The sequence below is a fragment of the Pseudopodoces humilis genome, chromosome 3, assembly GCF_049639895.1.
Source record: "Pseudopodoces humilis isolate 2021_Gansu_Grassland_sample_001 chromosome 3, ASM4963989v1, whole genome shotgun sequence".
NCBI lineage: Eukaryota > Metazoa > Chordata > Aves > Passeriformes > Paridae > Pseudopodoces > Pseudopodoces humilis.
This window is the reverse complement of record NC_142202.1, coordinates 37133165-37152878: the sequence shown is the minus strand read 5'-3', so window position 1 is coordinate 37152878 and position 19714 is coordinate 37133165. Positions and strand designations below refer to the sequence as shown.

Genomic DNA, 19714 nt, shown 5'->3' with positions numbered 1-19714 from the left:
GATTTCTTCCTTAACTGGTCTGTTCAGGTGTGTTTGTGAAGCCCTTGGTACTTTCCTGTCCCTCAGAATACTATGAAACCCTTGTCTGCCCCATGCTGGGACCACTCTTTACCTATCTGCACTTGGTAAGAAAACACCTTGTCCAGCTTGCCTGTTCCTTGACACACCTGACTCCCTGTAGCAACTGGCAGCAACATGTGGGAATGTCTGTCTCTACAGAGCCAGAAGGGACAAGGGCAGAGCCTTGATGCTTAGTGATTTTGGTGATGTTTAGGGGGGGCTTTAAAGTGCATTGAGCCCTGGCTGTTGCACAGCACCACTTGCCGTGAGTTCAAACCTGTGGACATAAACTTCTCAACCTGCAGTCCTGAGACATTTTGTGTTTGTTGATGTTTTGTTTCCCCATGTCCTCTCATTTTCATGACAGCTCATTCACATTCCAACACCCTTGGTACCAGTTCTCCTGCATTCAAAATGGGTCTTTGGCATGAGAGCTGTGTTGAAAACTCTTGTGCTTCTTCCAGCAGCTGTTGCTTGAGTCTCCTTGCATTGTGTCCAGATTTAATCTTTCCTTTTGTCTTGAACAGAGGTTGTCCCAGAAATGGCAGGTGATCAACCAGCGAAGCATGCTCTGGTAAGCTTCCACCCCTTGGTACAAAGAGGTAAATGGGGAATGGGATGGAGATTTGGTCTATTACGTGGCCCTTTGCCCAGATACAGCCCTGCCAGCAAGGGCTGGAAGATACACTGGTGACTCATTCCCTGTGTTTGGGTGGGGGGGTGCTTGATGACATTGGCTCCTGTCAGACTAAAACCTGTTCTCCTCAGTGAGGATGATGCTGCAGATGACAACCCCGAGTCTCAGGAGATGCTTGAGGAACAGCTGGTCAGGCTGCTAACTCGAGAAGTCATGGATCTCGCCAGTAAGTGAAATCAAGCTAGATCTCCTGAGATATTTGGGAAGTTTTCCCTGGAAAGGCCAACAGGAATTCCAGTGTGCAGTAAAATTTAATTATAACCATCAGTAGTATATAACATAACCATGAGAAGGCAGATGTGAGACAGCCCAGCCAAAATCTTAGCTAAAACCTAGTAAGAGATAATTTAAAACTTTCAAAAGAGAGATTCGTCCTTTTGTTAGCTTTCAGGGCTCCATGGTTTTGGCACTGTTCCTGTAAGAATCCAATCCTACAGGGAATTGGTTTCTCCCATTCTGCGCTTTGGAACCCAGTATGGGACATGGATTTATGGACAAGCCAAGTGTAGAGCGGTTTTGTTGTTGGTAATTGCCATGTCTCTAACCAGACATAAGGGAAGAGTCCCTCCCCCAGAGCAGACTCCCTTGTGTTCCCCTTCTCCAACATAATTTTTGTGTCAGCGTGGCTTTGTGCAGGAAGGCTGGGGAAATTGATTCCACAGAGATCACAGCTTTGTCTTCTGTCTCCTTTCTCAACTGGCCGTTTGCTTTAAATCAGTGTTCTTCTTGGATTATGGGCTTCTGATGGTTTTGCACATTCCTGCTTCTCTGTAGTCAGAAGCAACCATTGTGCAGCAGGTTCCACTGTGGGAAGGTGCTGTGGGTGAGGTGTGACAGCCTTCCAGGTAGTGCAGTATTGAGCTTTTTATACTGGGCTTTCTGATTCTTCAGATTCCCTGTAAGAGCTGGGGGAGCTTGAAGCACCTGTGAACCCACCAGAGTCTGTAGGATAATCTCTGCATGTTCTGCAGTAGCATCTTCCCTTTCCTCTCCTCTGACCTGCAACTGTTTTTGCAGCTGTTTGCTGTGTTTCTAAGAAAGGTGTTGAACAGAACACTACTGCTGCTGTAGATGGAGATGGTAAGTAAATGCCTGCCTTTGCCTTTCCAGCCCTTGGTGTACACAAATGCTGTTCCTTTCCTGTTTCTTGAGGGGGAGGCTGGGCTGATGCTGGAGGTTCTGTGTCAGGGGTATAGGTTTGGTAAGAAGCCTTCACCTCTGTCCTGCCCAGCGTGTCTGGGGGCCACAGAAAAACCCAGTCTAGCCTGGAAACTAATGTGCTGTAAGGGTTCATGGGTGGCATGTTGGAGCAGCTGGTTCTTAAGGTTCTGAGAAGTGGGCTGAGGAGCAGAGGGGATGTGAACAATTTCCCAAGAGCTGAAGGTAGCCAGTTGCATGCCCCTCCTGCCCCACAAAGGATCGTTGCTTTTTGCTTGAAAGGAGATGTTCTGGGTAAGCTGTGCCAGGACACTGATGCTGTGTGCTGTCTCCTGGCTCCCAGCTTAGTTCTTGTAGCCCCCCTGTGTCCCCTCAGTCTTTGGGAGGCCACATTCACAGTGCAGCCTTTGCTCTGCAGATGATGAGGCGATGGCCACGGAGGTGACTCCCCCTGCCAACGCAGAGCTCACCGAGCTTGGCAAGTGTCTGATGAAGCAAGAGGTAAGAACATGTGCTCTGACTGCCACCATCCTTTCTCTGTACTCTTTATCACACTTGTCTGCTCTGCAGCCAAACAGTGCTGCAGAGATCTAGGCTGCTGGAGCATTCCCTTTGTGGGAATAACCTCTTGGGAATATGCATGGCTTTTAAGGGCCTTGCTGAAGCCACAAAGCAAATGGGGGTTGGGATCCAGTTGTAACACATGGCTACGGAGCTTCAGCCCTTCTGGGGAAGAGGTCCTGGGCATTCAGCTCCCTGGCTCCCTGGCTCTGCCTTCATCCTGGGCCCCAGTCTTCATGAGGAGGAACTTCATCCATTTTTTTTTTTCTGTAAAATCTGCCTGAGGTGGTACAGGAGCCACAGTGCTAATACCACCCATTGTGCAGAGTACCTTTATCCCAGTATTCCTGTACTCTCTGCTGTGGATGCCTCAGAAGCTCTTCTAGAAGCTTTTGCAGTGACTTGAGAGTAGCAGCTGAGGGGAGTCCATAAGCGCTCCAGGGTCTTTCCCAGGGAGATGAAGGGAACAGGTTAACTTAGCACTGATCCCTCATGGTGCACACTGGGTGAAAACCTTCTGCTGGAGCAACAGTAACAGGATTCTCAGAGGCTCTTGCAGATTCTCTGAATTCCTTCTTGGATACCATCAGGTTTGAATGCTGGAAGTAAGAAATAGTGCCTCTGACTGGTTTTCCTGACTCCTTTTCAGGATGTTTGCACTGCAGTGCTGATCACTGCCTACACATCCCTGTCCTGGAAGGACACCTTGTCCTGCCAAAGAACCACAACACAGCTTTGCTGGCCACTGCTCAAACAGGTACCTGTGGGAGGAAGAAGGGATTAGTTCTGGCTGGGTCTGAATGTTGTGAGAAGCGTGGCTGCCTCACCCCTGGGCACCTTCTCCCTCAGGAAGAGCAAGCTGTTGCAGAAAGGTGGCTGCGTACCAGTTTCTTGCTTCAGTGCTGACAGTGCTTCTTCCCCAGGTGCTTCCAGGAAACCTCCTTCCCGATGCCGTGTCCTGGTTTTTCACAAGTGTGCTGAAGGGCTTACAGGTACATGGGCAACACGATGGCTGCATGGCAGCTCTTGTCCACCTGGCTTTCCAGATCTACGAGGCCTTGGTGAGAAATTCTGTTCTTCATCCCAATGTGAGGTTGAGGAATGTGAGGGGAATGGTGAAAACTAATCCCATGCCCAGTGGGTAGGGGCAGGGGAGAGCATGGCCCCCAAGGAGGGCAAGGCTGTTACTCTGGCAGAGCTGGGTTAATGGTACTTCTCCATGCAGCGCCCTCGCTATGGTGAGCTGAAGGCAGTGATGGAGCAGATCCCAGACATCCAGCTGGACTCTTTGGAGCAGTTTGATTCAAAGCTTCTCAACCCAACACTGCAGAAGGTGGCCGACAAGCGCCGGAAGGATCACTTCAAGCGCCTCATCTCAGGTTGCATTGGGGTAAGTGATACCCTGGAGGAAGATTTCACAGCTGTATGCTGCAGAAGTGATGGGGTGGCTGACCTGCCTCCTCTCACCAGCCACCCCCCCTTCCCAGCCAGGAGGCTGTAGCAGCATCTTTAGTGTTTGTTCTGCCTCTCTTCACCCCAGGGTCCAGCAGACTGAGCAGCCCCTCCAGCAATGGCCTCTCATTGAGAGGCAGCAAGCACCTTGCACAAAGATGCTTGGGGAAACAGGATGCTAAAATGTTTGATGGAAGTTGCTGGGTGGGCATTGGACTTCCATGAGGATGGTGGTGGTGGAGCCTTGGGACATTGAATTAGAAGCTGGGGAGCTGGTATTTTAAAAGTTACCTCAGTGCCCTGGCACTTGGGAAAGGCCAGGCCTGACATTCCTCAAAATGCAAGTATGGGGTCTGGGCTTAGGGATTGCTCAGAACCTGGGTTCTGCATCTGCTGTGCAAGAAGCTGCCCCTGAGCTGAGCGGGGATATGAACAGTGACTGATGCCTGCTTGTCTGTCCTCTGCAGAAGCCCATCGGGGAGCAGTTCCGCAAGGAGGTTCATATCCGGAACCTTCCATCTCTCTTCAAAAAGGTGAAGCCATCACTGGAGACAGATGTGCTAGAAAACGAGGATGGAGAGGGCTTCAATGTACTCTTCGAGCCCTGAGCCTGGGATGCTGCAGCCATCTCCTCCCTTACCTTAAAATTTGTCTCTCCTCATAGTAAGCACATTAGATTCTCCTTGTCACCGCCTCCACAAGCATTCGTCTGAATAAAGCCCCTTACGGGTCCTGTCCCCTTCTCTTCCATACACTGGGATGGGGCCTGCGGTGGCATTTGAACCAGTCAATATTAAGCTCTTCCCCTGACTCTTTCCCCTCCATTGGATGAGCATCTTTAGACCTCTGCTTCTCTGCAAGGTGGGAGCTGAGTCCATAGACCTCTTTAGGGTAAAGCCTGATCATCTTGTAGCCTCGGGTCACTCTTGCTCCACCTCTTCATCCCTTGGGGTTTAGGATTAATGCAAATGGCAGAGTAGTGTGCCATGTGAAAAGGGGCTACCCTAATCTTCCTCTGGGTGCTAGTAGCCAGGCTTTGTAGGGAACACATCGGACACTCCTGTCACGCTTATCAGCACTCGTCCCTAGCGGACTGGAATTCTGCTGAACCCGTTTCCCTCCAGGATGCTGAGCCTTGGGCTGAGGGCTGCGTGCCAGGAAGCCTAGCAGTGCTCTAGGATCTCCTGTGAGATCAGCCTTTCTAAGGTGCAACTGCTCTCTAGAAAGAGGCAGAGACTGTCATATATATACATATATATGTACAGATATGATCATACAGCTTGTTCTACCCAGAGCCAAATGGAAGGCATTTACTTTGTGCCAGCCTTTCTTGGACATCTCTCAGGGGGAGCAGGACATACTGTTTTCTTTTGGTTTTTCTTGTTTTTTTTTTGGTTTTTTTTTTTTTTATTATTTTTTTTATTTTACCATGCCCTGTAGACTAGAACTTGGCCAGCGCAGGGTAAATAAAATCTGGACCAATACCTGAAGCACCTGCAATCCAAAAGGGAGCTCCTCGCCCTGTTGCAGTGGAGGTGACAGTAACCCCTGTTTTTACCCAGTCTGGTACTTCTCAAAGAATTGCATGGTGGGGCAGGAGGGGTGGGCTTTATACTGCAGTTTACAGGGGGGAGCCAGGTCAGAAACTGGGTTTTAGATGTGGTGGGACTCTTACAAAGCCACTCCAGTGTGCAAAGCTGGTTCTTCTTACATGACAAATACTACACAATCTATCCTAGAGTTAGCGCAGGAGCTCAGAGGGTCTGTCCAGAGCTAGCTGGCAGTTTTGCCATCCAGGAGACAGAACAAGTAATAAACTGTGGTAGGTGGAGAAGTGGTGTCTCCACATGGACAGACTGGACAAAAAGGCTGGGGTTGGGAGGCATGGGAGTGCAGATAGGAAGAGCAGGCCTTGGGCATCCACTCACCCTCCTGCCCCTGCTGTTCCACCAGCACCCTCCATTTTCTTCCTAGCCTCAAACTTTTTTAACCTCTGAGCTAACATGGCTCCTGGCTCTAGCAAAGGCTGGGTGTATTTATTGTGTTGTGATATTTTTAACATTCTGTGACTTCATGCTAGACACAAGGGGTTTTTGTAAAATGGATTTTAAACCTTTTTTGTAGGAATGTTTAAATCCAAAGCCGTCTCCGAACTGGTTGTGTTACACCTGAATGTCAGTAAAGCTATTCCAGTTTCATACACATGGTGTCATGTTTCATTTTTGATTCTTTTATCTGTTTCAGTAAGATCTGAGGCCTCTGATCTGGCCAGACTGCCCTCCTGGAGATTTCACAGTATCCCTTATTCCAGCTACCAAAAAGGGAGCACCTTTGCTGGTGGTGTATACACTGTCAGGGGATGAGCCATTCCAGACTATATAGTTTAATTAGGTGAGGGGGAAATTGCATTTTTGAGGTATTCATTTGTGACTCACTGCTAGTTTATTTTAATTCTAGGTCTCAGCTTACAGCTTGAGGAATGTGTATTGTCAAAGCAAAACCCTAAGGCTATTCAAGGGTCCATCCCATAAGCATGTGAAGCAGTAGCACAGAGGTGGATGGATGGATAGATAGTTATGGATAGGTAGACAGTGATAATGGGTGACATGCACATGCAGTATATACCTGGGTCTGCAGCATGGCATGGGATAGATTCGGGTTGGAGCCAGGATGTCAAGTGTACCTTCTCCTTACAGCATATTCACCCTAACAGGATGTTTACACGCTAAGTAATTCTACCCCAAGGAAACTTTCATTCGACTTACTTAGCAGAATGTAGAACTAGACTGAAGTCTAGCACTATAGCATGGATTGACTTCAGCAACTGAGACACACCAGTACTCCCATTTTCAACTCTTAACCACGTTGCTCAATGCCTCATCTAACCTGGCCTTGAACACTTCCAGGGATGGGGCATTCGCAGCTCTGGGAAACCTGTGACAACTTAGCTCCACCTTCATTGTAAAAAATACCTGATGTTCAATATAAGTCTACCTTCTTCCAGTTCAAAACTGTTGACCTTTAGCCTGTCACTACAGACCCTGGAAAAGTCTTTCTCCATGCCCCCTTTATATACTGAAAGGCCAGAATGGGGCCTCCCTGGAGCTTTCTTGTTCTCCAGGCTGAACAATCCCAGCTCTCTCTCAATTTTTTCATAGGAGAGGTGTTCCAGTCCTCTAATAGTACAGCCTTTTCTCTACCATATTAACTATCCCAGAGCTGGTCTGAAACACCTGCAAAACAGCCGTGCCCTTATGCCAACTCGTTAAACCTCACTGACCTGCTGTGAAGTGCTTTACTACACCACCCCATCAGTCCTCCTCACTCACGGCATACCATCTAAAATAAATGCTGTTACCCATCCTTAGACCTGCTGCCACTTCTCCATGTATTATGGTTTTGGTTTCGCAATTGTGAATGGCAAAGGACACAGCTTTTTTTTTAAAAAAAAAAGCCTTTATTTTAGTGCATCTACTCACTGAGGCTCATTACCAACAGAAAAATCCAAAGAGACAGTCCTTGGACTCTTGGCAAACCCCTCTCAAGCCTCCTGCCTATGGAAGAGGAATCCCCCATCGAGGCAGGTGCAGGAAACCCAGAACAGCAGTGCAGGTTTCTGCTTTCCCAGCTACAGCCTGGTCACTCCATAGGCACAGAGTCCAGCTCATTGAGGAAGCGCTGACACTTTCCCATCAGGATCTTGATGGCTTCACTCACCAGCACATCTGGAGGTAAGATACCTGTCGACTCCACTGAAACTGCACAGAGACACAGACACAAGTCAGCAAAAGCCATGAGGCAGCCTCAGCCTCCATGCACCTGGCTCCATGCTTCCGTCCCTCACCTTCCCTTACACCTCACTGCAACAAGCCAGATCTTCACAGCCAGAGAAGCAGCTACCTTTGCCAGCAGAAAGCACCAAGATTCAATCCCAAAGCAAGCAGTTACCCACTGCCTTTTGGATGTATGGATGCTGAGGGTGGGGAGAGGCACAGAGCCAGCCACACATGCTGGCCAGTCACTGCTTGTTCACATGAACCACGTCAGGACTCTGGAAAATGGGGCACTTACAGATGTAATGGTTCCGTACTCTTGCCAGGCGCACAAGGTTTTTCAGACCCTCATGTCGGAAAACTTCTCTGCTGAATGTGTCCAGCCGTGCATTGGCTACTCTTGCCACCCTTTTTCCTAAAAGGAAGATGAAACAAGGTGGGCAAATTGCAGCAGGTCAGCCTTACGGTCACAGTACATGCTTAGCTCAAACAGGCACTCCCCCCTCACCAAAGGCAGGGAAGACACCAATATAAAGAATTAGCGTATACCCAACATGAAAATCCAACCTGGAAGAAAAACCCAGACACGAAGCCTACAGGCACCCCTGGAAGGACACAAGAAGTCTCCACACTCAGCTGTGGAAAGAGCAAGCTCGCTATCCAGTGTCACAACTGAACAGCGCTGGAAGCTGCAGTCAGCAGCTGCAGGGCTCTGTGGACAGGTATGCAATGCATTTCAGGGACATCCCCGTTCATCACCCAACACGTCTGCACGTGGTAACCACGCATCCATAAAACCAGGCTCAGAAGAGCATGAACCACTGATCAGCAAGGCAACATCACAATGTGGTTTTGTCTCTGCAAAAGTTTGGCTCCAACCTCCAATCAGTCTCTACTAAAGCTCGCAAGGAACTTAGCACAGGAAAAAAGTACCATTGATATTCTGGATCTCAATGACCCCAGGGGAAAAGCACTTCTGTAATGTCTCAGCTGCCTCATCCTCAATAGGCTGCAGGAGAGTAATGTCAGGAAGCAGTCGATAACTGGCTGTGGCCACAGGAGAAAACTTGGCATGATCCTTACCTGTATGAAGAGTTAGGAGTCAAGGATGAGAGCAGGCCTCAGGGAACAAGGATCCTGGGGCCTAAAGCTCCAGGGGAAAAGCCAATTCTCCACCCTTCCCCATCACACCAGAGTACCCTAGTCCAAGCACTCACATTCCTTGTCCCGCTGCTCCAGGAGGCACAACTCACCTATACCCTTGACACAGTGCATAAGCACATCTATTTCCTGTCCGGGTCGCAACAGTGCAATGAGGATGTCATCGTGAACAGGTCGGAAGTCAGCATCTGGAAAAAGGTCCGTCTGATTCCCCAGGGGCACCCACGTCATGTGTTTACTGTACACTGCAAAGAGAAGCCACAAGCATCAGTCAGCTGCTGCCTCAAAGCACGTCACTCACCTGTACAGGACTGGAGATAGCAAAAAGTAAGTTTAACAGAATGGAATCAACTTTCTCTGTGAGCACATAAGGCTGAGTAAACAGTCTAAGTCCTGTCTTCCAAGACCAAAAAGAAAAGCACCTATTTTTAGGAGAAATCTCACCTTTATGATTGAAATATAGTTCATCAGGATCAGATGATTCCTTGGCAGCCTGAGGGTTTCGTTTGCATTTGATTTTCAGCTGAAACTGCAGAGTATCAATTTCAGTGCCTTCCTGATCTCCTGGGAAGAAGCACATGAAATAACACTTCTAGTCAGTTTACACGACCCTGATTTACTAGTTTGAGAGGAACCTTCAATATTTCTATTCTATCCAAGACTCTCACCTTGGTTTCTGTACTCAAAGAGCCGAGGGTCAGCTCGGATAGGGATGAGGCCCAACCGATGAGCCAGAATTTCATCCTGCACAATGGATGTGTTGTTGTACACAAAGACCTTCTCTACAGCCATCGTTGGCACCTCAGGGAGACAAGAGATCAAGTCAGCCTAAGACAATAGTTGAACTACAAGCCAAGACATTATCCAGCTCAAGTGTCCCTCCTCTCGCACAAGTACCTGCCATGCAGACTATTTTGAGTGGTATTTCTGCCAAATCAGGCTATGCAATATACCCTTACACCTCGTCTACTCCCATCCCCGTTTTTTTTAACAATCAATCAAAAGAGGTGAAGGGAAGTAGAAAGGGCTTTGAAGCATCCTCAACCTTTTAGTACTTGGCAGCGTTACGTGGCTTCTTTTTGGTTTGTACCACAGCTGTGTCGAAAAGGCTGACCGGCAGACACTACCAGCAGCACCCCTGAGACCAGTAGGCGGTATCGCCCGTGCTGCTAAAGCCCCGATTCTCTTCGGGCTCCTGGCACACGTGCGGAACGAACGTGTGCTTCTCTTCCAAAACCCGCAGTCGTCCGCAAGGGCTGACACAAGGCTGGACATTCCCCGCCCCCGTCAAGGAAGTCTTATGCCGGCAGCCCAGGTGAGCACGCCGGGAGCGGCGGTACCTCGGCGAGCAGGATGCGGCGGAAGGCGTTGGCGATGGCGGCGTCGATGCCCACCATGTCGAACTCCAGGGTGTCCCCTTCCTCACGGATCACGTCCACGCGGAACGCCTGCGGGAGCCGCGCACCGAGGGTCACGTCGGCCGCGGGGCCCGACCCCGCACACCCACAGACAGCCCCGGCCGCCGGCGCCGCTCACCCACCTCCTCGAAGCGCCGCTGGTCCCAGGCGTCCTCGTAGCCGGGGTAGTTCCCGGGGAAGTCGGTGGTGTGGACCTGCGAGGAGAGGGCACAGGCGGGGCCGTGAGGGGGTGCGGGCGGGGGCCGCTCCCCGCCCCGCCGGGCTCGCTCACGTTGCGGACGCCGAACTCGCCCAGCACCACGCGGTCCCGCATCTCGTCCGCGCTCCTCCGCGCCCCCGGGGGGGCGGTGGGCGCCGCCCCCGGCCCCGGGGGGCCGCTGCCGGCCGCCGCCACATCCGGCTCCAGCCCATCCGGGCCAGCGCGGCGGGGCCGGGACGGGCACCATGGCCGCGCCGGGGGCGGCGGGCGGCGGCAGGAGCGGTGCCCCCGCCGCCGCATGGGGCGGCGTCGAGGACAACGTGCAGGTGGGGCCGGGCCGGGGGCGGCGGCGGGGCCGGGGCCGGGCCCAGCGGGTGCTGACACCGTGTCTGCCCCGGCGCAGGGTGGCGGCTCCGCCGTCATCGACATGGAGAACATGGACGACACGTCGGGCTCCAGCTTCGAGGACATGGGGGAGATGCACCAGCGCATGAAGGAGGAGGAGGAGGAGGAAGCGGAGGGCGAGGCGGGCGCCGGCGAGGAGGAGGACGGGGAGTTCCTGGGCATGAAGGGGCTGCGGGGACAGCTGGGCCGGCAGGTCGCTGACCAGGTGAGCGCTGTGTTCCGGCCGCCCCCGGCCCCGGGGTCCCTGCCTGCCCGCACGGCCGCTGCCCGCTCCCTTCTCTCCGCAGATGTGGCAGGTGGGGAAGAGACAAGCCTCCAGGGCCTTCAGCCTATACGCCAACATCGACATCCTCCGGCCCTACTTCGATGTAGAGCCCGTCCAAGTGCGAGCCAGGTGGGCAGCTCCCGGCGCGGGGAGGCAGCGGCTCCGTGCCTGCAGGACACATGCCTGCAGGCTGTCAGCTCCGAGCGAGCAAGCTGGGGTGGGCTGGCAGCCCTGCAGGAAAACTCAGGGATGGGCAAACGCATTGTGCGTTGTCCCGCTCGTCTTAGTGAGGTTCCGTGGTTGGGCTGGTGGCCCTGTCACCTGGCATTGCTGCTCAGGGCAGGAGAAAGGGCTCTTTTCGTATTTGGCTGCCTTGTTTGGCTTCTGTTGGCTTTGTAACACAGTTGCAGTGCAACAAGGCAAAATTTTGTGAGCATTTACGAAGAAAATTACCTTTCCTTCCTGCTGTTCTGTCGATGATCTCTCATCCCTGAGTGGAACCCTAAACATTTTCATTGAATCTGCCCCTACTCAGCAAAGTTAACTCACTGAAAATAAGGTTTTCCTTCTTTTCCTTTCCTTCTTGACTCACCCTTTAGAAAGAATCCTCTGTCCCTTAAGGCCTGTCAACACAATAGCAAACACTGGTGATGCATATATGGGATCTTTTACTGACGAAGCATTTTGTTAACTGTCCTGTTGTTCTTCTTGCTCCTGTTGTCATTCCCTGCTTTCCTGTGATGCAGACTGCTGGAGTCCATGATTCCTGTGAAGATGATTAATTTCCCACAGGTGAGTTCCCTTTTGCTGAATCAGACTCCATGTCCAAGTGACTGTCCCACAGACATCTTGTGAAACTGTAATAATCCATGTTATTAAGGACTGAGTTTGCCAGGTGTTCTCCCTGAAAATGTTGGTGGCTCCTTTCCATGGTTGTTCCAAACCTCAGTGTGCTGTCCCCTAACCTCAGGTGATAACCTGGGTGATAAACTCCATCCAGTGCACTTCTCACATCGCCTGTGATATTCAGGGGCTGATGTATGATATTCAGGGGCTCTAACCAATCTTTACCTCACCTGTCTCCTTCTGTAGAAGATTGCAGGCGAGCTGTATGGACCCCTCATGCTGGTTTTCACACTGGTGGCCATTCTTTTGCATGGAATGAAGACCTCAGACACCATCATTGTACGTCAAGTTTCATTGATAAGTGGTGGTTTGACTAGGCTCTGAGTTGTTGTAGTGACACTAGAAATGGAGAGGAAATCTTTTCTATAACTGAATAAGCGTCTCTTGCTGAAAAGCAGATTGATTTGAGGATGTTGGTTTGGGGTGGGAGCAAGGATGTCCCAGAAAGTCTTGACACTGCTGCTGGGAGGGCTTGGGGTTTAGGTCCTGTGGCCCCCTGATTGCTGCTGGCCAGCTCTTTGATAATGCCTGCAAAGGATCTGGGACTCTCAGGGGTTTGGGTGCTGGCAGGCCACTCCTTTGAGTTCTCCTCATCCTGACATTGTCTCCACAGAGGGAAGGCACACTGATGGGCACAGCCATTGGCACCTGCTTCGGTTACTGGCTGGGCGTCTCATCTTTCATGTATTTCCTGGCATATCTGTGCAATGCCCAAATCACGATGGTGCAGATGCTGTCACTGTTGGTACGTACTCATGGAGCTTCCCTGTGATGCACATTGGCTGCATGGTGTTCCAGAACAAGCTTTTCCCAAACAGCAGGGAAAGTCTTTGTAAACTGATGGTCCCAGGTAACTGCACTGGGACAGCCTGGAATTCCATGATGTTCTTCTGACCTGACCCATCTCAGGCACAACAATAGTGCAAAGAGGCAGTTCCTTTGTGCAGGTCTTCTGCTTTGCACTTCCTGATTTGAGAACCTGGTGGTAAAAAGCCAGGAAACTCAAATTTCTCTGGGATTGGAGGATCTTTCCTCTGTTTCCCACATTGTCACAGTCTCTGGCATGCCTGTGAATCCTTCAGACAGATTATCTGTGTGTGAGCTGCTGTTAAAGTTGTTCTGCTTGACTGTTTGGCAGTGAATGAGTGATTTGTGAGGCTTTGCCACAGTGAAGTGTTGCAGGAATAGGCTGTTTGTGCTCTTGATCAATGGCCCTTTGTGTGTGACTGGTGCTTGTAACATGGACATTTTTGTTTTGTCAGGGCTATGGTCTTTTTGGACACTGCATCACTCTCTTTGTCACCTATAATATCCACTTCCACTCCCTCTTCTACATCTTCTGGTTGGTTGTTGGTGGACTCTCTACACTACGAATGGTAAGGGACAGGCAGCCTGGGGTCCTTCTCTTACTGGGACAAAAAAAGGAAGTGGTGTTTGCTTTCTGTTCCTTGGCCTGGTGGTTCGTTTCACAGCCAGTCGAGCTGCTGAGTTACAGAACAGCCCGATGCTCCTGCGTAATTTGGCCACTGGTGTGTGGAGGTGCAGCTTGGATTGATATCCTCACCCATTCTAACAGCTGCAAGAGGTTCATTTACTCACTTACAGCTGCTGTGGAGAGCCATGACTGAGCATCCTGCACTCTTGGCAAGACTGAGCAAAGTTCACCTACACAAAACTAATCAAATTAAATTCATTGGTGAAAACTGAGACAAAGACTCAGTGCAGCGTTTCTGCAGATTCTCACTGCTTGACCTGTTCTTCTATGTGTTCCTGACTGCAGTGCCAGAGGCTCAGGTAGCAGCTGCCCTGTCTCTGATCACCTCCTCTCTCCTAGGTTGCTGTGCTGGTGTCACGCACCGTGGGACATACCCAGCGGCTTATCCTGTGTGGGACTCTTGCTGCTCTGCATATGCTTTTCCTGCTCTATCTGCACTTTGCTTATCACAAGGTGGTAGAAGGTAAGCAAGGGAGATATAAAGACATCCTGTTAGATCTGGGGGAAGAGAAGTTGTTTTTTTCTCTCTCTGAGAAGGTATGGGCAGTTTGAATCTGTCCTTTGGGCATCTGTGCCAGTTTCCAGCTCTAAAATGACCGCCACTAGCTTTTTTAGAAGCTGTTCAAGTAGAGCAGCAGGTACACATTGGAGTATTTACTGTGCACTGGGTTTTAGCACTTAAGACCAAATTTATGAGGAAGGACCCTTATTACTTCCCCACAAGTAAAGTGTAACAGCACTGACTGTTCTTGCATGCAGATGTCCAGCCCTGTCCTGAATATTGCTGAAGTAAGGTTGCTTTTCTCTGATCAGGAAATGTGCCATAAGTGTTTTTCCTTCTTTGTTTAACATCTTCTTTTATCTTGTGTTGTATAGCACAGATAGCAGAGGCTGTATCTTCCTCAGCTGGTACTATTAACCAGGCCATGCACGTTCAGGTCCTCCTTCCATGTCTCTTCTTGTTTTCTCCTAACAAAGTCTCAGCCTCCTTAAAAAAAAAAAAAAACAAAACCAAAACCAAAACTCTTCTCCCACCCCATCTCTAAAGAGTTTCCAGATCCCTAAATATGCAATTCTGCAAATCTCTCTATAGAGTTTAGGCAGCCAGACCCATTTGTGATATTTCTGATAAATCTGCATAATTAGGGGTTACACATAGCATTACAAGTCCTTTTAGATATAAATCTTGTTCTTTCCTGAATCTGTTCTTATGGCAAAGGTTCTGATCTGAAGCTTTTTGGCAGATTAAATAGAACAAAATATATTCCAAGCAATTTTCCTCAAGGCACTCCAAAACTGATTATCAGTCTTAAGAGGGTCATTGACAGAGACTTGAGGACATTTGCATTGGTCTGTGTATTTCCTGCCAAGCATGGTCTGTTTGCATTGCAGTGACAAAAATTCCGTATTGCAGCACAGTGGCAGCTCCTGATGTGAGTCTGCAAGTGTATCTCAGGATGAAAGAGAGTCTTGGTCTAAGAGCAAGATCTGTGCTGGGATGAAGTAGAAACAGGATTTTAGAAACTGCCAGAGCAACTTCTCTGACAGTACCTGTATTCAGGTCAGATGGCAGGGGACTGGATCTGACACCCTCGAAGCAAAAGGATCTGTGTTCCTCTTGGGAACATGCAGTTTTCCTGCCCCGAGCACAAGCTCTGATGTGTACCCTGTGGTCTCTGGATGGAAGTGTTTACTCCTATTCAGTCTTTGGGGCTAGATGTCTCCTTCCACTCTCTGCAAGTGCTTCACCTGTTCTGGGCCCTGCCACCCTCAATCACACCCTAGTCAGAGAGAAAAGCAAGAAGAAATGCGCCATCTGCTATCATCTGAGCTAACTCTTGCCTCTCTCCCCTTTTTTCTGTTCTGCAGGTATCCTGGACACACTGGAAGGACCCAACATGCCTCCCTTTCAGAGAGTTGCCCGAGACATTCCAGTTGTTTCCAATGCTATATTGAACACAACAGCCAAAGCCATTGCATTGACCCTGTAGTTTTACAGACTTGGACTTGCTTCCTTCACTACTTTTGGGGCTGCATAGGGCCACAGTAACCTGCTGCCTCTTAGGAACAGGACAGAACAGCAAGAAGACAACTTGGTTTTGTTTTCCTGGACCTGTCCTCTGCGTTACGGTTTTGGGCAGCTGAGTGGACTCAGCGGAGGTGAGTCGCACCTCAGTGACTCAGAAGAGCTACACTCTTCCCCCATCCAGGTCTGGGCTGTCTTGAGTAGAGTGGTTCTGTTGCCTGCATGTTTAGCTGGGATTTCCCAGCACAGTTTGTTCCTTTGCCCTCTTTCCGCTTGCTGATGTAACTCCAGGAGTATCTGCCCTGTTCCTGTCCTGAAGAGGGAAGAATTAAATTGATGTTGGTGCTGAGTGACGTCTTTATGCTTGAGCCTGCTTGTGGTGGGAGCGTGGTGTTTGGGTCTCTGTGCCTTCATCTGTCCTGTCCTAGACTCAAAGCAGGATTCTTTGCAATTTTCTGCTGTCCTTCTTCAGATGTTCTGTGATACATGCCTTGTTTTGGGCACATTTTTCAAAGGCATAGTAGTTCAAAAAGCACAGGAACTTCACTTTCTCTGGCAATTTTCAGGAACAGCACAGTGTTTAACCACATGCTCTTTCTTGTCACATTCTTTCTTCACTTGATCCAAGCTGCTGTCTCACCTCACCATCCCTTCTGCTCTATATGTCAGAAATATATCTGTCCCCATGTTTTCACTGTACCTTTTTTTGCTGCCACCCTTCTGCCCATGTTGCTCTGTGGGACCTGCAGGCCAGCACGTCTGTGCAGGTCTTCAGTGGATATTTCTATTAGGAGGCCAGTTCAGCCCACCCTTGTGCTGCTGACCCTCCTGCCTCCCAGCCATGGGACTGTCACCTCGGGGCAGGGGTGGCAGGAGTTATGTTCCCCAGACACCCATTCTGCTGTGTCTGAATGGCTTTTCAAGCTGAGTCTAGGCCTTTTTTTGAAAGGACTCCTGGGGCTTTGAGCATCTCTGGCAAACTTTTCTCTGGTGTTTCCATTTAACAAAGGGAGAGATAGCAGAGTGTATAATGGAAATAGAGTTGGCATATTAATCTCCAGTGTATTGATGCAGGAAAGCTCCAGTAAGGATGGGTAAGCAGAGCAGCCCAGTCTAGGCTTACCTGCACTCACAACTGAGTAGTTGAGCCTTCCTTCACTGCTCAAACTTCTACTGATCCACAAGTAGAAGTTTTTAGCTGGTAACTGGCTTTCATCTTTTCTGTCCCTGTAGTTCTGGATGTGTGGGGGAGAGGAGCCACCCCTCAGAGAAGCGCATCTTTAAACTCAGGCAGAAAAAAACCAGGATATTGCTCTTCTTCCTTGGTGTGCCCACAAGTGCACAAGGCAGTATGTCAGAACTGCACTCTTTGGTCCCTTGTTTATATTAATGGGAGAGGATGCAGCTGTGGTGGATTCAGACTAGTGCCAAGGTACAATGAAAGAGAGGAAGATAGTGCCAGCTACTGTAATCGGGTTGGTCATCTGCTTCAGTTGAAAAAACTGTCACTGGACAGGATTTGATTATTTTCAGTCACAGACCTACTTTCCACTCTTTGCTTATTCCCACATTCATAATTTGTTCCCCTTTCAAGAGTAAAAAGCTTCTCTGCTAACAAGCACACGTGTGACAGGTTCCCTCACTCTCTCTCCCCCCTCCTGACCCCCTTCCTTGGGAAATATTTTAGCTGAAGAACACCACCCAGAGCAAGCTACTCGGGGGAATTGTTCATTATTTTTGCTAGTAGTCTTCAAGGGGTTTTTTGGACCAATTGAACCACTTTCAGCTCCTAGAATTTCTATTACTTCAGGACTTGACAAAATGGAAGTGTTAGTTTGTAATGCTGCTTCTGCTATTTCCCTCTCTATATCTCCATGGGAGGTTTGTTTCTAATTTCAAGTTCTTGGCCTGGCAGTCTAGGATGAATCTCTTTCTCTTGGTGCAAACTCTGGGAGTACTGGCAGAGGGTATGTAAAAGAGAAAGAGACAATTGTCACTAGAGTAAGTTCAGCTGAGAAGAAAAAGTCATTCTGAACCAAACTTGTATCATTGCTGATCTAGGACACAATTGGAGAATAGCTGTGCTCCCTCCTGCACTGAGCCACTCAGCTGAACCAAAGGGGTGAAGCTGTGCCCTGTGTTTTCACTCAAAGCACAGAGGAAAGCAGTGAGCAAGCCCTTCATGCTTCCCCTGAGCAGCTTGTGTGTTGTGTCAGCTGGGGACGTGATCAGGGTGACAACCAACCACCCTCTTGGAACCTGTGGGGCTTGCTCTGCTCCAGTTCTTCAGCCCTGATTAATTCACTGTGCAGCAGCAGCTGGAAGCTGAACTGTTTTTTATTGCCAGAAATTCAGTACTCGGCTGAGAGCTTCACCATTGCCTTTCACTGACAGAGAAGGACACGTTTTTTCAGGGAAATGCATGCATGCTGGAGTTCCAGGGAGCATTCTGAGCACACAGGCTTAATAAAGTCCTTGTGGGAGGGCATCTCTTGTTACCAGTCCTCTAGTTACCAGAACAAGCCTTACAACCCTACCGTGCAAGACTATCTCTGCCTTTGTTTCCTGCCACAGCTCTTGCAGCAAATCTCAAATAATTTTCTTCCTTGCAGCAAATCTGAAATAACTCACTCATCATTTCCCCCTTTTGAGTAAAGGTAGCTCTGTGTAAGCCTCTCTTTATTAAATATGGAACAAACATATAAAGCCATCAGATTAGAAAGAGAAAGCTGTATGTTAAAGTTGAAAATTAATATTAAAGCATCTATGACCCCCTCCTCTCCTATGCAGTACCTGAGAGTTCAACTCTTCTTACAGTCTATGGTTGCACTAATGGTTACCTTCGTTGTGATTTTGGGTTACAGGTAGGCTCTTTCTTCTCCCATTTGTTTCCTTTCCTGTGTCTACTCACACTGTAGTAGCTATTGACCCGCTGTTTTCCTCTGTATATGTGTTAACTCTCAATGGCAACACTCTTCCTGCCCCCAGTAGGTAAAAAATAAATGACCTTCCTCATACCTGCTGGGTAACTGCACATGACAAGGAAGAAATACCTAGTTCTACACAAAATAGCATTACCAAAGTCCCCTCTGCATAGCCCTGCATTAGGTTTGGTGAGACAAAACTTCGGACCATTAGCCCCTGTGCTACCTTTTTCAAGGAACTGAGCATAAAGTAGGTGGGATACTTGTCTCCTCAATGTGCTCTGGCTCCTGACAACTGGAAGTGGAGAGGCACTAGGGCATCTTCATCAGTGTTTCGGGACTGTTGCTGTCAGTGGAAGTGGGACATGTCCCAAGGGCTCTCCTCCAAGCACCTCTCTCATAATAGTGTGTTTAAAAAAGCACGGGTTGAGCAGTGCCTGGAGGTAATTGAGAGGTGAGTCTGAGTGTAGCCTTCTAGTTGACCTGCATGCAGTAGCAGCAGCTGGGATTTTCTTGGCCACCCACTGCCCATAACTCTGAAATCCAGTCTTCTGTCCCTCACCATCCTGCAATACGTAGGATCCCATTCTCACCTGGGTCTTTTAATGTGACCTTAGCGATGAGCTGCTCCTTTTCTGAAAGCCACAGTACCACAGCTGTACCACAGCTGGATGCTTGCAGCTGCTGCTCATATCGCAGCACAGATGAGTTGCGAGGCCAGTGGTCTGTTCTTGTGTATCTTGCAGGAGCAGTATCAAGGTCATGCATCTCTGTTCAACAGTGAAAGAAGGGGGTGTAGGTACTCTAGAGAACAGTGATGGATTGATTACTCAAAGGCTGTGGTGATACCCACATTGGGAGTTTAAGCCAATGTCTTAAAGTTGCTGCTCGCCTTACCTCATTCAGGGCCTAACACAAATCCTCAGCTCCATTTCAGTAGAGGAGAACTGTTCCATATCCCCCTCCACATCCTATTTTTCTCTTTACTTTCCATCCCCTCTCCTGGGTCCTGGCCTGCAAACCAAGCAGAGGAGCCTGGTTTTGTCTCAGTATTACCCACTGGGCTGGAATTCACTTGAGCACTGCTATATGCAGCAGCCAGATTAGTTACGTGCAGAAAGCTGCCTACTTAGGCGGTTTAACCTAATTTCCACATCACTGCCTTCCTTTTTCAGCTCAGTGAAGTTGAAAACGCAGGGGCCCTGCTTCCTATT

The 19714-nt window shown here is 49.4% G+C and overlaps 3 protein-coding genes across 7 annotated transcripts in view; 2 read left to right on the top strand and 1 right to left on the bottom strand.

The window, feature by feature from the left end:
* XPO5 (exportin 5) overlaps positions 1 to 6128 on the top strand; it is a 30147-nt gene extending 24019 nt beyond the window's left edge. For all 4 annotated transcript variants that reach the window (XM_005526919.3, XM_014255987.2, XM_014255990.2 and 1 more), the window contains 9 exons: positions 28 to 125; positions 588 to 634; positions 829 to 923; positions 1775 to 1837; positions 2334 to 2416; positions 3126 to 3233; positions 3400 to 3537; positions 3702 to 3866; positions 4396 to 6128. In XM_005526919.3, the coding sequence (XP_005526976.1) occupies positions 28 to 125; positions 588 to 634; positions 829 to 923; positions 1775 to 1837; positions 2334 to 2416; positions 3126 to 3233; positions 3400 to 3537; positions 3702 to 3866; positions 4396 to 4536 (938 nt within the window). In that variant the 3' untranslated portion in view covers positions 4537 to 6128. The remainder of the gene's footprint in view (positions 1 to 27; positions 126 to 587; positions 635 to 828; positions 924 to 1774; positions 1838 to 2333; positions 2417 to 3125; positions 3234 to 3399; positions 3538 to 3701; positions 3867 to 4395) is intronic.
* A 1261-nt stretch (positions 6129 to 7389) lies between these two features.
* POLR1C (RNA polymerase I and III subunit C) lies at positions 7390 to 10638 on the bottom strand. Of its 2 annotated transcripts, XM_005526917.3 has the most exons (9): positions 10552 to 10638; positions 10403 to 10474; positions 10203 to 10310; positions 9531 to 9663; positions 9307 to 9426; positions 8955 to 9107; positions 8635 to 8784; positions 8000 to 8116; positions 7390 to 7686 (listed from the first exon to the last, which is right to left on the bottom strand). In XM_005526917.3, the coding sequence occupies exons 1-9, from the start codon at positions 10591 to 10593 to the stop codon at positions 7568 to 7570; spliced, it is 1014 nt and encodes a 337-aa protein (XP_005526974.2). In that variant the 5' UTR covers positions 10594 to 10638; the 3' UTR covers positions 7390 to 7567. The 2 variants fall into 2 exon arrangements, with proteins under 2 accessions (XP_005526974.2, XP_014111418.2); XM_014255943.2 differs by lacking the exon at positions 8635 to 8784.
* A 68-nt stretch (positions 10639 to 10706) lies between these two features.
* Positions 10707 to 15925, top strand: YIPF3 (Yip1 domain family member 3). Its single transcript, XM_005526916.2, has 9 exons — positions 10707 to 10805; positions 10883 to 11089; positions 11172 to 11278; positions 11896 to 11941; positions 12242 to 12334; positions 12669 to 12800; positions 13318 to 13431; positions 13890 to 14013; positions 15420 to 15925. Exons 1-9 carry the CDS (start codon positions 10725 to 10727, stop codon positions 15539 to 15541), a joined length of 1026 nt encoding a protein of 341 aa, XP_005526973.2. The 5' UTR covers positions 10707 to 10724; the 3' UTR covers positions 15542 to 15925.
* Positions 15926 to 19714: the final 3789 nt, after the last annotated feature.

Bases quoted from the DNA above. Each gene is read 5' to 3' on its own strand.
- YIPF3 (XM_005526916.2), top strand. From the start codon at position 10,725: ATGGCCGCGCCGGGGGCGGCGGGCGGCGGCAGGAGCGGTGCCCCCGCC. The intron at 11,090-11,171 runs GTGAGCGCTGTG...TTCTCTCCGCAG, and splicing joins GCCGGCAGGTCGCTGACCAG to ATGTGGCAGGTGGGGAAGAG. The intron at 11,942-12,241 runs GTGAGTTCCCTT...CTCCTTCTGTAG, and splicing joins AGATGATTAATTTCCCACAG to AAGATTGCAGGCGAGCTGTA.
- POLR1C (XM_005526917.3), bottom strand. From the start codon at position 10,593: ATGCGGGACCGCGTGGTGCTGGGCGAGTTCGGCGTCCGCAAC. The intron at 9,664-10,202 runs GTACCGCCGCTC...TGTCTCCCTGAG, and splicing joins GCCGCATCCTGCTCGCCGAG to GTGCCAACGATGGCTGTAGA. The intron at 8,117-8,634 runs GTACTTTTTTCC...TCTTCCTTTTAG, and splicing joins TGAGATCCAGAATATCAATG to GAAAAAGGGTGGCAAGAGTA.